Here is an 18,467-nt window from a genome sequence, read left to right on the forward strand (position 1 = left end):
GGGTATCATATTTGCTATGGTTCCTCAGTAAGTAGCAGTTGAAATTATCACAACCTTTCTGATTTTATTGAGATGACACTGATGACCAGCACCCCAACTATGAAAATTGTTCCAACACCACTGACATTGGGTGCTTAAGGTGTGCTTCAGTATGACATCACATTTGATTGGTAGCACAGTCAGGTCCAATATCACTCTTTGTCCAACATCAGGATAAGTATGGAAAATATTTAGAGCATGAATCTTTTTTGGGTAAAAAAATATATATATATTTGATTTCAAAATCACCCTTGGTGGAAAGTAAGGAGAATTATGGTATCAAATTTAGGAGCAAAATTACATTAAGGTTTAAAATTACTCTAGGTGCAACACCAGTTGGTGTGTGGAAGCACTTTAAGGTGCAAAATTACCACTGATGCCAACATATATTTTATACAACAGTCAGTTGTGGACGCATTTTAAGAGCACACATCACATTTAGAGCAAAGACACATTTAAGTACATAATCACCCTTGGTATAGCACCCGTAATTACCTTTGGTGCAACGGGAATGTGAATACACTTTTAGAGTCAAAAACACATTTAGGAGCAAAAATCACATTTAAATAAAAAATCATCCTTGGTGCAAAGTCAGAATGAATAGTCTAACTTCACATTTAGGTACAAAACCACTAGTGCCGAGAGAACCTGATCTAGTGACGGGTCACATTAGGTGTACAAGGTGCATCATTTGACATTACAGTTTGCTTAACAGCACTTCTAGGGCCCGCAAAATCTCTGTATTGCAGCATTAACAGTAACATCAATATGAGTGTGAAAAACTTTAAAAGGGCAAAATCATATTTAGATGCAAATACTTATCCATGTATGTCTTCACTCTTCATTCTGTTAATTGGGAGTCAGACATCCAGTGGTCAATAACTAACTGCAAGACTGATTCTCATCTGAACAGATCCAGAATATGAATTACAATTTCTTAAGGGAATACCCTAAAGGCATTGAGCCAAACAAACCAGTGGATTAAAAAGACTGACTCAAAGTCTGTCTTTGTACATGTTTTTGGTGTTACTGACAGGAGTTCAGGTAGAAACTATGACCTAAACCAGTCTCTAGTCAGACCGATAAACCAGTACACATAATCTCACATCAGAGTGTTGCAGAAAGATAGGTGTCAATAAAAAAATCCCCTCAAAAAGCAAAATAGAAGTGAAAGCAAACAGCAGTTTAATCTCTCTGACATACTTGGTACCTACACGATTTTGAATTATTGGGATGTTTTGGATGTGACTAAAAAACCATTCCTTCCAAAAACAAAATAGCATTGTAAGCAATCACCAGTGTAATCCCTTTCAATTACATAGTGCCAGTTTAAGGCTGGAATTATTGAGATTTTCTAGATAGCCCAGTATGGTGGCCCTTTGTGTTATGATCATTTCAGGGTCTGTCACTGAAGCGAACAATCAGCTTTTGCTTGTTGGATTGTACCATTGAGGAAACTGCACATATCCTCTCGGAGGTAAAGGAATCTTGAGTGCAGTTGCAGTTGATTAGGACCAGTGCTATAAATAGAAATATAGAAGTGAATGTACTGAGAAGTGAGGATACTCTCCCATTAAACTGTACTGCAGCAGTGCTATGAAGTGTAGGTACTTCCTCTTTCTAATTAAAGAGGTACAGATACTCAGTACTAGACAGTACCTGCCCGTTTAAAGCACTGATTTGTACCTAACAAAGTTATATTTCTCTATCCTAACAATTCTATGGATATCTTAAAGCTTCTCCCCATTCATCCGTGCTCTATCTACCTCTGGGCACTCAGAAGCTTCTCATAGTTCCTCCTTTTTCACCTGTCCTCTATCTACCGCTTGGCACTCAGAAGTTCCCTGCAAGTGACATTTGGTGTTACTGAGAATAAAAACAACTTAAAGTAATGCTCTGAAGATGGTCATTTTTTCTGATGCATAAAGACTGTAGGAAGAGATGTGGGATGGGAAAGAAGGTGCAAATAGAATGATCCACTCTCAGGTTCCTTGATTCTTAAAGAGCAAAGATATCTGCTTTAGATCTGTCCAGTGACTAGACATCCAGTGCAAAGGACTGAAGGGGCTTTGGGCACAAAAATATCAATGTTACAGGTGAGTAACTTGTTATACCCTTGGTATTAATATAAATATTCTTTCCTCCCTGTTAGCCAAAATGCAAACACATTTGGGACACTGATATCTGCTGCAAAGTTTCCATAATAAAAATGAAACTGCCTGGATAAACTGATTATTGCTCTCTGCTCCAGGTAGTTGTTGCTGTCTTCCATGTCCACTTTCTTATTGCCAACCCCAACTTTCTCTATTCTGAGGTTACCGGGAAGAGAGTGTCATTATGTGAGGCTTACAGATTGATGGAGAAATACCTGTAAATGGTTTGATGCAGAATGTTCCAGAGCGCAATCTAGACTAACGAAGGCATTACGTCAAGTGCCACGGGATAGGGAGTTGGTCAGAAGGGCAAGGAAAATTTATAGAGATGCCATTATTAAGCGTAAAATAGACTTAAAGAAAAAGGCGTGGGATGATTTAGGCAAAGCCTCAGAACTAATGGACAGCCGACTTTTCTGGGAGGTAATAAATCGCCCTTTTTTAAGAAGTGAAGAAAAGGATACCCTACAGGTGCACATCCCAGGAGATACCTGGGAAGTACATTATGGGAATATTTTTAATCCAAAAGGGGCCCCCCTCGCAATTACCAATGAGGGGATCTGCGAGCTCAATTTGGAGTCAGCAAATACACTAAGCCTCTCGCTGACTCTTTCTGAGGTAGAGGCCGCACTAAGAAAAGGCACCTTACTTAAGGCTCCAGGGCCGGACTCAGTTCCTTTGGATTTTTTCAAACATAATATAGAGGTGTGGGCACCACTCTTATTACTCGTTGTGGTAGGACGCATTCTGACTTCATGGCAAGAGGCGGTAGTGGTTCCGATATTTAAAAAGGGCAATAAACGTGACCACTGTTGTTACAGACCAATATCGCTAATAGATGCGTCTTGTAAACTAATGGGTAGGGTGATTCTGGCCCGTTTGGAAAACTGGGCCGAGTCAACTGTTATTATTGTTGAATCCCAATACGGGTTTAGGCGGGGAAAAGGCACTACTGAGCAGTGCCTAAATTTGGCACTAATCATGGGTAAGTACATGAGGGGCAAGCGTGGTTGTATCCACTTGGCCTTCATGGACTCATGTACACCAATGGTCTGGAAGCTTTTCTGTTGGAAAGCTGTGTAGATTTTCCCCAGGTTAATGGTAAACGGATACCGATGTTATCTTATGCAGATGACACTGTCCTAATGACCCTAACTGCTAACAGCATGCAAACTTGTTTAAATGCTTTCGAAACCTTTATGCAGGGGTTAGACCTAAGGGTCAATTTCACAAAGTCCTTCACCATGGTCTGCGGCCCAAAAGGGGTAAAATCGCACAGGCTTATGGTGAAGGACTCAATTATTGTGAAAGTTGATAGTTTCAATTACCTGGGGAACGTATTTAACAAAACCTTGAGTTGGGATCCTCTAATATCAGCCCGTGTGCAAAAGGCTACCCAAACCGTAGAGGCCATTTTCAGTTTTTCCAGCAAATTGGGCCAGAAGCCGGTTGCAGAATTAAAATCTTTATATAAAGCAAAATGTATCCCAGTTGTAACATACGGTGCGGGCGTGTGGGGCACGCAATCCTGTAACAAAATCCAAATTATGGAAAACAAGTTTATAAAGCGCCATTTATGTGTTTCATCAGGTACCTCCAACATCTTTTGCCATACTGAGGTGGGTCTTGAATTTGTGAGTGACATCATCCACGTCTCCCCCCTGCTGCTTTCGAGCAAGGTCTGGAGTTCTGACGAATTGAAGCTCACAAAGGAAATATTACAAGATTGCCTCAAGCTTGAGTATTTTGCGAAGATCCCATGGTTATTATATGTCAGGGAAACCTTATCCAAGATAGGTTTGGGTCATATTTTCTCAAATGTAGAAACCATTGGTAGTGAGACAAAGCTATTAATTAAAGAGGCTTATCGCTCCAGGTTAGGCGTGTTGAGAAATAGCGAGAGCGCAGTATACCACAGGGGAAGGTTGCAGCAGCAACCTTACCTTTCATATATAGGGCATACTCAATGGCGCTTTTATTTGACCAGGTTCCGTCTTACCACACTGCATTTTTTATTTGCTTTCCCAAATCAAGTGGGGTGGTGTGGGAGTCTACCCCTTTGTGCCTGTAGTTTCACAAAACACTGTCCATCTTGTACTTTTTTGTTCTTTGTACAAAGATCCAAGATTATTAGGCCGGTTTTGTTAACTTTTGGATCTCGCTATTATAAAGAGGGATTCGAACATTTACTCTCATTATCAACTCCAGCAATATGTAACGCTGTGCTTAGTTTTATCAGAGTGGCACTCATCATTAGAAATCGATATTGATTATCATCATGGAATATTTGTTGATCTATATTTATGAGATCAGTGTACAGACTGGTATCAATATCAATCGCACTTGCACTGGTAAACAAATTTCCTTTTAATATATGTAATCTTTTTAAATGTTTTGTAAATCAATTAATGGTAATATAATAATGCTTACGGATGCAAACATAATTGTATGGTCTTTTTAAACTGTGTAACATGTCATGCCTATACTTTTATGATTCTGTTTCTTACGAATCGAAATAAAGTTTACTATGATGATGATAGAGAAGTATCTCCAATATAAGACCTAATGCACCCTGATCTGGCCCTTAATTAGGTGACCACCCACCATGTACTTTTCTTTTCTCGGTGAGAGTTGATTTGTTGCTTGTTTTCTTGCAGGAGTACATCCTGAAGGGAGTGGTGAACGCAGCGCTTGGCCAAGAGATGGGCTCGGTGAGTATAGATCATGCCATTTTTTTGCTTTACTTAGCATTTCCTGAGAAGCCCGAGACCCTGTATGACTATATTCCCTTCAATTATTCAGTTTCTGAGTACACAAAGTGGCAATAATAGTCAATGCCATCCTATATACTTAAAATTCTACCATTTACACTATAAACAAAGATGCCCTTATCGAAGCACCATAGACCAACTTTAACCATAGCTACATGATAGTTTCAGTCTCAAAATAAGAAGGAGGAAATAGTAGAGGCACCCCAGACCTGTTATGACTATAATTTCAACAGAGCTTCAGTTACTCAATAAACAAGAAGCATTAATGGAGGCAACCCAAACCCTAGTCTAACCGTACTTCCAGTGTAGGTTCTTGCACGATAAACAAGGCGGCAATATTAGAGTTACCTCCATACAAGACTGAGTATAACTATAATTCCTTCAGAGTTTGAGTTGCACAATAAAAAAGGAAGCAATAATAGAGGCACTCTGGACCCACCATAACTATAATCCTATCAGAATTTCAATTGCACAATAATCAAGGAGGCTATAATAGTGGCACCACAGACAATGATGTACTATAATTCCATCAGAGCTTCGGGTACACAGTAAACAAGAATGCCGTAATTTAGGCAACCCTATCCAGCATAACTAGATTTCTATCCACTCCATCAGAGCTCCAGTTAACCATAAAACAAGGAGATTAAATTGAGGCAACCCAGAGCCAAAACGGCTATAATTCCATCAGAGCTCCTGTTACACAATAAACAAGGAGGCAACATTAGAAGCACCAGAGACCCAGTATAAGTATAATTCCATCAGAGTTTCAGTTACAGAATAAACGGCAGTCAATAATAGAGGCACCCCCAAACACAGTATAATTGTAAATCAGAAAGCGATTTACTTACACGATAAACAACGAGGCAATAATGCAGGCATCCCAGATAGAGTATACGCATAAATCTAAAAGTGATTCAGTAACATGATAAACAGCTCGTTGCTGTGGGCGGTCGAGCATTTGACTGAGCACGTTCGTTGTTCATCAAAACGCGACTTATCATGGTTGCTACCTTCGACAGGTCTTAATTTATGGACAAGTACTTTTCACGAAACTGATTTAGATATATTGGTCACGGAACCGAACAGAGCTGTTCATTAATCTACGCCGTTAAGAATTTCACTTGTGGACTACTTACTCAAGTCTAACAACGAACAGACAATATAGCTATACTTGTAGCTGTGGTTATACGTTTGGATCTTAAATACTGGAGGTGCTCAACCTCATTTCTACGTGATCAAATTATCCACGGTCCGCCGTCATTTTCTGTGGTTCCATTTTTAGCAGAGCAACAGAGAACAACCTACTCAATTCCTGCCTTGATGAAGTCTCTGTGTGAGACGAAACACGTGTTGGCGATTTACGTGCTGGGAGATCTTTTTATGAAATTATGAACATTAATAAAGAATGACCTGATGAAATCTGAAAAGGATTCTCTCTAGAATTATTGTGGATTGTTTGGACCCCCGTTCACTGACTGTATAGTAGTTAGACTTGTCTACTGATGGTATATTACTTTAGCCAAGATTAAAATATTTTGATTGCTAGATGTGCTGTAATTAGAACCTCATCCTTAATATTCTCAGTTTGGTTTCACAGCTTTGTGTACCTATAGCACCTTGAGGTAGTAGGTGCTTTGAGGTTCTTTAGCACCCAAACTTATATGAACTTTTAATAATATGTCACGCTTTCAACTATTTGCAGAATGATATTGTGTTTGATTGAATAGTGCGGACGTTTTCTTTGTGAACACTACTACCTAACCTTGCTATATGATAAACAGGAAGGCAGTAATGCAGGCACCCCAGACAGAGTATAACTATAAATCTACATGTATGTCAGTTACACAATAAAGAAGAAGGCAATGATGGAGGCACCCATGGACACAGTATAACTATCAATCCATCAATAACTAATTCCAGTAAGCGATAAACAATGAGCCAATACTTGAAGCACCTCAAACCTAGAATAACTGTAATTCCTTCAGAGCTCCAGTTAAATGATAAATGAGGCAATATTCGAGGCACCCCAGTAACTACAATTATACAGTAAACAAGGAGGCACTTATCCTAGCACCACAGACGGCGTTTAAGCATAACTATGTGATAGTTTCAGTCACAGAATAAAGGAGAAGGCAAATCTTTTGGCACTCTAGGCCCAGTATAACTATTACTCCATCAGAGCTTCAAATACACAAGAAACAAGGAGTCAATAAATTAAATAAATCCGGTATTTGTAAAGCGCAAACTAGTCACCCTTAGTGGTCTCAAAGTCGCAGGGGCCGTCGGGGAGATTTAGTGAGCTATTGCCCAAAGTCACTTGGTGTTGAGCTGCCGCAGGCGCTGGGAATCGAACCATGAGCCCTGCGCTCTTTAGTCAGCCGCCCCAGCGACTGTGCCACTCCTCTCCCCTGATAGAGGCATCAGACCCAGTATAACTATAATTCCATCAGAACTTCAGTTACACAATAAACAAGACAATAATATCAGCACCAGAAATCCAGCATAACTATAATTCCATCAGAGTTTAAAATCCACAATAAACAAGGAGGTAGTAATCGAGGCACCCGAGACCCAACATGCCTAAAATTCCATTAGAACATTAGTTGCACAATAAACAAGGGAGCACTAATGAAGGCATTCCAGTCCCAGTATAATTATAATTCCACTAGAGCTCCAATTATTTGATAAATATGTAGGCAATAATGGCGGCACCCCAGGCCCACGTAACTATAATTCCATGACCGCTTCAGTTCCACAATAAGCAAGGAGGCAGTCATTGAAGCACATCCGAAACAGTACAATTATGATTCCTTCAGAGCTCCAGTTACACAATAAACAAGGAGGCAGTGATTGAGGCACCCTAAACCACAGTATAACTGTAATTCCATTGGAGCACCAGTTAAACAAGGAGAGTTCCATTGTTGCATGAATTCTGGTTGGAAACAGAACTGTACCTGGGATCACAGAACGTCAGTATGAAGGGACTGAGTCGCCATATCACATCAGTACCTATGGGCCCACATCCTGACTAGCTCATAGTGCCTTACCTGCCCTTCTAACCTTTCCATAGTAACAGGTAAGTTGGCACACCAAAACACAACACTCTAGTCCCCTCAGGGAACCGTGGTAATGGATCATCACCTTTCGTTCTCTTACTTATGCATGTTCATAATAAACAAATTGAAAACCTGAGGAAAGTTTACAATATTTATTAAAACTATCATACTTTATCATTTAGCAACTGTGTTGCAATTTGAAAAAATATGTAACTGAGCAAAGTAATAAATATTATCAATAAGCTTTATGGAATAAAAAAGCTCTATCATGGTGAATTATAAAATTGCCAAAGCCTAACCCCGTTACATGAGCACAATGATATCCAAGTCATCTCTGGGATAAGAGCCAGGCCCCATAAGTGGCATTTGCTGTTAGCTGGTCTGTATCTCAGATTGTGCAGAGTTGGCACGCTCGTCCCGGGACCTTTCCTCTGCTAGAAATTCTCTTTCAATTTTCAAAATGGCAAGTCTTGGCTTATATGGTAAAAAATGACATGCTAGAAAACAGCATCTGGCTCTCTCTGTTTATTCTGTGTGTTAGAATGTGTTAGTGACCGACCACAGAGAAAAACAGGGCACAGTGTTGTTTGACCTTGAACAAAATGTTCAGTCTGAATCCCAGCAGAAGAGCTGAATAACCAAATATGTGCAGCCTATTTAAAAAATAATAGTGTGGCACAAAAACAAGTTTGTTACGTTGTAACATGTGTGAAGCAAAAATACCCTACAACCTACAGTTAGGCTAACAAAGTGGAGAACTGCAGTGGGCCTTATAGGGAACTTACGACCCCTGGTTAATGTAATGACTAACTAAAGAATAAAACCTTAAGGCACAAGCTAAACAAGTGCAAAGCTTTGCTAATAAGCATGTTATATAAATGAATTACAATCATAATAAAAAAGTAACATGTCAATTTTGAAAAGGTAGCTGAATTAAGGTGTGTCGGAGGTATCAAAGAAGCCCCTTGAAAGTCCCACAGCCAATGAATCTAGAATGGGTTTTGTCTCCACAGACCACGATTGTTCGGCAGCCCAGTTTACAATCTCCAGAGAACAGACATGAACCTCGCTGTCAGCTGATGCTGAGAATGAAGCAGAGTAACCCGCATCCGTGTTATCGGAGCTATCATTTAGTGATCCGTGTGCTGAAGCACTTGTCTCCGCTAAAAGGAGTGGCTCATAGCTCGCGTTCTGAAGAAACCTTAGACCAAATGGACAACTTTGAAAATGGGTCGCTAATGGACTCATCAACAGGTCAATGTCCACGGAAGCCAGCATCTGCAGTGTCAGACAAATATCTGACGCTCATTGGAAGGGACATCAGAAGCAGTGAAACACAAGCTGTATGCAGTTAAACTAGGCAGTTCTAAGATCAGATTGATTGTCCAGTGGAGTTATGCTCCCCTCCTTCAAACACATCCTGCTGTCACTTCCTCCGTCCCCAGAGGAACACCTTGTGCGCTTGTGGCAGGACATACTGGCTCTATTGGCCAAATGAGCCATTGAGAGGGTGCCAGCATCAAAAGTAGGACGTGGATGCTATTCCCGCTACTTTCTGGTGCTAAAGAAGGATGGAGCCTCCGTCCTATCTTAGATCTGCGCCCTCTCAATTACTTCTTGAAAAGGGAAACATTCAAGATGCTCATCCTTGCTCACGTCTCATCTGCCCTCGACCCTGGAGTCTAGATGGTAGCCTTGGACTTGCAGGACTCCTAGTTACACATTCCCGTGTTGCCTGCCTACAGACACTACCTGCGGTTCACAGTGGGCCATAAACATTATCAGTTCACTTTACGGTCCTTTGGCCTTACCAGTACACTTCACGAGTTCACCAAGGTAAAGAAGGTAGTTGCAGCTCATCTGTGAAGGTCAAGTGTTCCCCTACTTCAACGATTGGCTGTTAAATGCGGGCTCATCCCAGGCAGTAGTCTCCTGCCTCCAGACTACAGCAGACCTCCTGCACTCGCTGGGCTTAACTATCAATGTGTGAAAATCACATCTGAGTCCCTCTTGAGCGCTCCATTTCATCAGAGCTGTTCTGGATACAGTTCAGTTTTGGGCTTATCCTCCAGAACAGCGAGTCAAGGATATTCAGGCTGTGATACTGATGTTTCCGCCTCTGTTGTGGATTTTGGTGAGGCTGACTAAGGCTGCTGGGTCTTATTGCCCACTGCATCCTGTTGGTAAAACCTGCTAGTCTGCATTTGCAGGCTCTGTAGTGGGACTTGAAGAACTAATAGCCACAGCATCAGGGCAATCTGTCCGACTTGGTCCAGATTTGGGAATGAACTACAAAAGACCTTGCAGTGGTGACTCACGAACCATAGTTAGGGCAACAGCCGATCTCTCTTTCTTTCCCACCAAGTGCTCACAGTGGTGGCGGATGTGTCTTTTCTGGATTGGGGCAGTCACCTGAGAGAGGGGGAGATCAGAGGCCCATGGTCTCCAGCAGTCTCAGCTCCACAACAATCTGTTGGAACTGAGAGCGATCTGACTAGCATTGAGACCCTTTCTTCCTTAAATCTTGCCACAGATTCCTTACCAACACGCCCATCCTCCCCATTGTGGTCACTGAGTTACCAGATAAAAGAGATCTTTCAGGACCTCATTTTGGCACATTAGTCATGCCCTGTACTTCTGGTGCGGAAAAACAGTCAAGAACTGAGGTCAGCATGCTGGGGTGGCACCTATATATGCAATTAGCATGTCACTTTTAGTACGCACAATGCCAACAACGCCATGTGGAGCTGAACGACTCCATCTACCAGCGTGCAAGGGGATTGCTAAAAAATGTCTGGATCCTGTCTGACGCTTGGGGAATATTCTAAGTAAGGAATCTGCAGCTAGATAGTCTCTATCACAGGCATTACCAAAAGTATAATATGTGTTTTATACTTTCTCAAGCGAAGATCCCAAAGTATAGCTCATTAAGGGCCCGATGTAGGTAGCCCTTTACCGATCGGAATCGGCCGAAAATACCGATTTTCGGCTGTTTCCGATCGGTAAAGGGCTATGGAGATGTAGGGGCACATTTTCGGTAATTTTACTGATTCGTTATCATTACCGAATCGGTAATATGTACCGATTCGGTAATGATAACGATTCGGTAAAATTACCGAAAATGCAATGTAGGTAGCCTATGTTCCATCAGCACATGGCTTACAGAATCGGTATTTTACCATGGAATACAAATCCATGGTAAAAAACCGATTCATGTGTACATGCACATCTGTGCATGTACACATGTGCCATGTGACAGACAGACGTGCCCTTAGGGCATGTCTGTGTGCCACATTGCACACATGCCCGTTTTGGGGGTGCTAGAGGGTGTCAAAGTGACACCCCCTGCACCCTTGTGAATTCTTTAATTACCGATTCGGTAAATACCGAATCGGTAATGCCTAATCATTCCTATGGGCTTCAAAGCCCATAGGAATGAATGGGCATTACCGATTCGGTATTTACCGAATCGGTAATTAAAGAATTGTTAAGGATTCGGTAACGAATCCAGATGTTGGGACCTACATCCCATTTACCGATTTTGAAATACCGAATCGGTAAAATTCGGTATTTCAAATTCGGTAAATGGGATTTACCTACATCGGGGCCTTAATAATCAGCATGCCCAAAAGGGCCATGCCAAGCATTCAAGATGGCTGCCGGATGTTCACTTAATGACGCAAAACGTTATGGTGGCAGAAGATGATCAGAAAACTGATTTCCAAACATGCGAACATGAGCACTGAACTCAAGGGCCAAAACTATTTCTAAGTAGTTTATTGCAAGTGCCGAACTTGCATGCCGTGACCAGCTGAATAACCGAGAGTGAGACCTGCCAGCTTAGTCCGCGAAAATGATGAGACACAGCACATGCCCCAATCATCAAGACCGCACTCCTAAAGCAATTGTCAGACCCGGTTATACTCAAATCAGGAACACAGGCTTCAAAAATAACTGGTAAACGGATTGGAAGAAAATTCTCGATCTATAAACAGTCAAAATGTAACAAACTAAAACGACAAGAAGTTTAACGAAGTTAATAAAACTATGTGAAAGCTCTAAAAATCCCCTCAAATCCCAAAAAGTTACACAGTAAACAAAGAGGCACATATCCAAGTGTATCTATATATATAGTTGGCCTTCGACTCGGTCGAATGGCCATACTTGTTCACTGTACTGGCACGCATGGGATTTCCTAAATTGTTTATCTCGTGGGTCCAGTTACTATATACGCAGCCGACAGCGAGAGTCCTGATTAATGGCCGACTTTCGCACTCTATTGACCTTTCCAGAGGCACCTGCCAGGGGTGCCCGTTCTCCCCTCTCCTGTTCGCCATAGCTGTTGAACCCCTGGCTTTCAGGCTGCGCAAACTGCACCGGGAGAGCACGTTCCGCTGCTTGCAACGTCAAATTGATGTCTCACTATATGCTGATGATATCACACTGGTTGTCAAAGACCCTGCATGTTACCTGAATCCATTACTTCGGGAGTTTATTACTTTTGGCGGGATGTCTGGGGTGCAAATTAACTGGGCCAAGTCACAGTTTTTCCCGCTGACGGATGCTGTTGTGGATTTCCCCCTTGATTATCCACTGGAATGGTATCGCTCGGAGCTTCGATACCTGGGAGTACAGATTTTGCGAGACAAAGATGAGACGATCCGCTCTAACTATGGTGTGGCGATCACGAAGCTTGCCACTCAGGTGGATCGCTGGATCTCCCTCCCCCTCTCTATGGCCGGAAGGGCGTCACTCATAAAAATGGTGATACTCCCCCGCTTCCTCTACTTTTTTCTGAATATCCCATACTATCCGGGTGCTTAATTTTTTAAAACATTGAAATCAGAGCTCTGTCGGCTGTTCTGGGTGGGTAAGAGCCCGCGATTGAAATGGTCGGTACTTATTCAGCCGTATGACAGAGGGGGGTTTGATGTCCCTGACTTTGAAGTCTACTACCTGTGTGCTCAAGCACATTATGCCTATCATTGGATGATCCCCACCCCTTTTATGCCGCAATTAGCAGTGGAGGACTGGATCGCTAACCCTCTCCCCCTCAATGGGCTTCTACATTGCCCTGCGTCAGATATAACAACGCCGTATACCTCCGTCACATGTACAATTGAAGCCTGGCGCCCACTGGCTAAAAAACTAGATTGTACCTTGCTCTATTCCCCTCGTATACCACCCTAAACTTGGATTGTTATGTGAACAGGGCTTCCGGACGCTCTGTAGGAAACTGCACATCACATGTTGGGGCGATCTTTTCACAGCTGGTCGTTTCAAAACTGCGGACCTCTTTTTTACCGCACACGACCGCACTCCGCTTGAGGTCTTCTACTACATTCGGTTACGCCAGGGGATGAGGGAGATTCTGCCTGCCTTCCCGGATGAACCCGAGACCCTGCCGCCTCTGCACTCTATGCTATGCTCCCCGGATGGCTCACACTTAGTGTCAGGCATGTATCGTGGGGTCAGGTCATGTGCTCCAGTGACGGAGATCCCGGCCCGCCAACACTGGTCTGCTAACCTCGCTATCGACCTCACTGATGAGCAGTGGTCATACTGCTGCTCTCTCACAGCCCGCATATCGGCCAGTAGCAGGCTCAAAATAATCCATTACAAATTCCTACAGCGCTTGTATTATATTCCGGTGAAAAAATGTAGGTTTCAATTGACTGACAATGACAAATGTGAGCGTTGCCATATGGAACATGCAGGTTTTCTACATCTTGCCTGGGAATGTCCCCCGGTCCAAGCCTACTGGCAGCAGGTGCAAAAGGCTCTTGAATCGATGACCGGGATAACCATAGACACAGATCCATTACTAACACTTCTAGGACACACATCACACATTCCCAGGACTTGTAGGAAATTCGTAGATATTGCGTTGCTGCTTGCAAAGAGGCGGGTGGCATGCAGATGAGGTCGTGGCAGGGCCCCGAAATTTAAGGGGTGGCTCACGGACATGACGTATAGTCAAGAGCAGCACTCAACCTTTGCTGAGTTACTTATTTATTATTTATTATTTATTTATTTGGCTTATAGAGCGCGACAGATACCCAAAAAGGGCTTCCCGGCGCTAAGCAGAGTAATGAACTAGAGGGATAGGAAAGGATTGTGTATGGGAGGACAAGGAGGTCACTGGTTAAAGAGCCAGGTCTTAATGGCTTTACGAAAGTACGCATATCTGCTTTCAAGGCGGAGCGGTTGGGGAAGAGAATTCCAGAGTTTTGGGCCAAGGAGGGAGAAAGATCTACCTCCCATCCTTGCCCGACGTGTCTTAGGGACGCAGAAGAGACCTAGGGTGGCAGATCTTAGGCAGCGGGCAGGCATATAGGTGTGCACAAGGGTCTGGAGATATTTGGGAGCCTTGCCCCACTTTATCCTGTGCATGAGGCTGAGAGTCTTAAATTTGACCCTGTTTTCGATTTTAAGCCAGTGGAGTGCCTTGAGGTGGCTGGACATACGGTCTCTCCTGTTGCATTTGCAGAGCAGCCTGGCTGCCGCATTCTGTACCAGTTGGATGCGCTTTGTGATTGCCTGAGATGCCCCTAAATAAAGGACATTCCCGTAGTCCAAGCGGGAGGTAATTAATACATTTATCACCGTCTTTTGAGTGTCATCAGGGAGCATCCATATGATCTTTCTGAGCCATCTTAAGATTGTGAAACAGATGGCAGAGCGGGCGTTCACCTGGGGCTTCATGATTAGTTCTCTGTCAATGATAAAGCCCAGATTGCGGACCTGGTGTGATGGTATTGGCAGAGGGCCCATTTCAGATGGCCAGTGTCTGGAATTCCAGAGGTTCTGGTCGGGGCCTACTATCAGAACCTCGGTTTTACTGCCGTTGAGTTTGAGCATGTTTTTGTTCATCCACGATGAGATGTCCCTAAGGCCTGCCTGAAGGCGTGAAGGAGTTTCAAGGTTGTCATTAGACAGAGAGAAAACTATTTGGGAGTCGTCAGCATATGTGTACATGATGAGACCTGCGGCTTCAGCGATCTGGGCCAACGGGGCTGCATAGAGGTTAAAAAGCAGGGGGCTTAATATTGATCCTTGTGGGACCCCGTGCGGAGAGAAATGGACCTTAGATGTCGCATTGCTGGAGGAGATTTGGAATGTCCTGAGCATCAGAAAAGATGCTATCCATTCTAATGCCTTACCTCTTATGCCTATCTTGGAGAGGGATGCGAGCAATGTTTGGTGGGAGATGGTGTCAAACGCCGCGCTGAGGTCCAAAAGGATCAGCGCGGCAGTGTTACCCGAGTCGACCAGATGTCGAAGGTTTTCCACAACTCCAAGTAGTGTGGTTTCCGCCGAGAATCCCGTGCGGAAACCAGATTGGGAGGGGTGCAAGATGTTGTTAGCCTCAATAAATTTGGAGAGATGTTCATGGACATGCTTTTCCAGAATTTTGGAGAGTGCAGGCAGGAGGGAGATTGGGCGAAAATTAGCCAAGATCTTGGGGTCAGCCGCTGGTTTCTTAAGGAGGGAGGAGACCATGGCGTGTTTCCAAGATGACGGGACTGTGGCCGTGGTAAGGGATAAGTTTAAGATTTGGCTTAGCACGGCAAGGAGAGGAGTGTCCAGGAGTCTAAGAATGGGGATCGGGAGAGGGTCGACTGGCGACCCGGATTTGACCTTTCCTAGGATGTCCCGTAGCCCTTGGACGTTTATGTCAGGCCACGAATTGAGAGGCATGTGTGACAGATGGGGTTGGGTCAGGGTGACATCTGTATTAGATCTGAGGTTTTGCGTATTTGTAGACTGGGCTTGCTGTTGTATAGTTATGTCTTGATGAATGGTCTCGATCTTGGAAGTGAAATATTTAGCCAGTTCCTCACATTGCAAGCTGTCAAGGGGAAGAGGTTTGGAGGAAGTGTTTGCGCCTGCAAGCTCTTTTACAAGATTGAAAAGAGTTTTAGATTTGTTAGTAGCTTCAGTTATGGATTTGGTAACGTAGATAGATCTTGCATCATTGCAGGCTTTGTGGTAGAGCTTGAGCTCACTTTTGTAGAGTAGATTGGCAGCCGGGGAGTACTCCTTCCTCCACAGGCGTTCTAATCGTTTGCATTTAGATTTAGAGGCTTTCAGCTGCTCGTTGTACCACGGGGCTGGTGGTTTGTGGGAAGTGTTTTTTTTGTGGGCTGGGGGCAGGCAGGTGTCTAAAGCGTCTATGAGCCATTTATTGACGTTGGTGGCTGCCGATTCGATGTCTCCGGTGTTTAAGGCTTCCACTGGAGTAGTCAGGCTTAGAGTGGACATAAGGCGTTCAATGTCCAGGTTTTTCCAGTTTCTTTTAAAGGACTTAGTGGTCTCACTGGTGGGGCTGGCGGCTAAGTGGTTACCAAGATGAAATTGTATTAGGAAATGGTCTGACCAATCTAAGGGCAGAGCTTGCTGGCACTGTAGCTGGGGGAGGCTGGAAAAAATGGGGTCCAAAAGGTGTCCCTTATTGTGAGTAGGACCAGAGTACTTCCGATTGCTAACAGACCGAAGGACATATGGGGACCGCTAACAACCTACCTACTGGCCCAAACTGGGAATGACTCTCGTGCTGATACCGATGCCCAGATATGACGTACATATCCCCCCAGATAGGATCACGGATAGAAGACTTTCATTTACACGCACTAACATAATCCCCATGCACTTGCTCTCCTGACTGACATAGATAAATGATAATGGCCAAACCTATATTTGTGCACCACCTCCGTATTCTCCTACCTCCTATTGTTACGCAATGTATCACAACCTCCCGTTGGTATGTGCTAGCCCTATGGCCTCACCCTGATAACCAATTATACTGCTAACCCTGTTGCTAAGTACGTTGTAGATCTACTGTATTTCCATTGTCATATGCTGTGAATGTTTCATGCTCTTGATGATGCCCCGTCGACTGTACAGCCGTACTCTTGCATTGTAATATGTTAAAATGCCAATAAACAAAGTAAAAAAAAAAAAAAAAACTATATATATCGTTCTCATCCAGGGGATACTCATCAATAGTCATAATCTATAAATAATCCCCGCCCATGTGCGGGATCCCGAAGCATATAGAAAATATATATATATATATATATATATATATATATAATACATATGTGAAAACCTATCCATGCAGCCTAAAATATTTCCAAAATGGCAAAGATGCTGAAAATTACATAGGTTTGCATAGTAGCAGCTATAATCTCGCTACCCCGTCGAGAGGAATGACGGTTGACATATCGCCGCCGACTGGCGGGCCGCCGTCGTGAGGATCGTCGAGATCCCACCATTCGATGTCGAGGAGATCGACGTCGTTACGGCGCCAGGGAAGGTCGCCGCTGACACGGCACCAGGGAAGGTCGCCGTCTACGCGACGTCGAAGAAGATCGTCGCCGGCATGCAGGGTCGCCATCGACACGACATCATGGAAGATTGCCTTCGAGGTCACCACGACATGGACGTTCGACGTCGAGACCATCGAGACCTCGCTCAATGCCAATGGTCACCCAGACATCGTCGACGTCAAAGCACTCGACGTCGAGAGACGAGGTCACAGGCATTGCGGAGTCATCGAGGCGATCAGATCCTGGATCCAGAGTATCATCAGAGGACCGGTCATCATATCCTGGACTACATATTGTGGAGATCTCTCCAGAAGTCTCCCCCAAATCTGCGAGGGGAAAATCCCGCAGTTTGTCACCTCACCATCCATAAGGTGCTGTATCTGGCGGGCACAGTAGTCCGGGCTCGGATTACTCCCGCACATACTTGCCATCTGGTCCAAGGACAAGCACTCCAGCCAGACCATCAAAGTCTTCTCCTCGGAGGCCAAGATCTCCTGCCAGGCCAAGATCTCCTGCCAGGCCAAGATATCCTGCCAGGCCAAGATCTCCTGCCAAGTCAAGAACACCTCCCAGGCCAAGATCACCCTCCAGGCAAAGATCGCCTTCTAGACATCGGTTTAGATCCAGGGGTCGGCACAGCTGTCATCGCGACAGGCACCATAAGAGAAGGCACACAAGATCTCCTACATGGTCCTCGTCAATGAGATCTACGGTCCGGGACTACTCTCCGACCTTCTCTTCCACACCGCCTTCACAGGTTTCACCCATAGACGACATCTCTACTTTTACTGATGTTCTGGGTAGGGGGCAAAGAAACTTAACATCTCTTTGCATACCCTAGTGGTTCCCACATCAATCATCTTTGATACCCTGCATCACCGGACAGCTCCCAGACCTCTACTACCTCTGGTGCCCGGATTCCTGGAACCAGCGATGGCCACCTTTCTTACTCCTGCGACGGTGGGTACTGTACCCTCCAGAATCGCTAAAAAGTACAAGGCTCCTGCGGAGGACCCCTTGTTCCTCAGAACTGATCCACCAGCTGATTCAGTCATCGTGGCGGCAGCCTTGAAATCCCACTCTGCCTCCACCTCATCCTCAGTGCCCCCGGAAAAG

At 44.1% G+C, this 18,467-nt stretch overlaps 1 protein-coding gene across 4 annotated transcripts in view; it reads left to right on the forward strand.

Moving 5' to 3' along the window:
- IFT56 (intraflagellar transport 56) overlaps window positions 1-18,467 on the forward strand; it is a 357,694-nt gene that overhangs the window by 232,520 nt on the left and 106,707 nt on the right. For all 4 annotated transcript variants that reach the window (XR_013594114.1, XM_078640297.1, XM_078640309.1 and 1 more), the window contains exon 11: window positions 4,850-4,903. Coding sequence is in view for 3 of the 4 variants with exons in the window: in XM_078640297.1 (XP_078496423.1) it covers window positions 4,850-4,903 (54 nt within the window). In the remaining variant the exon portion in view is untranslated. The remainder of the gene's footprint in view (window positions 1-4,849; window positions 4,904-18,467) is intronic.

The sequence above is a fragment of the Lissotriton helveticus genome, chromosome 1_1, assembly GCF_964261635.1.
Source record: "Lissotriton helveticus chromosome 1_1, aLisHel1.1, whole genome shotgun sequence".
Lineage (NCBI taxonomy): Eukaryota > Metazoa > Chordata > Amphibia > Caudata > Salamandridae > Lissotriton > Lissotriton helveticus.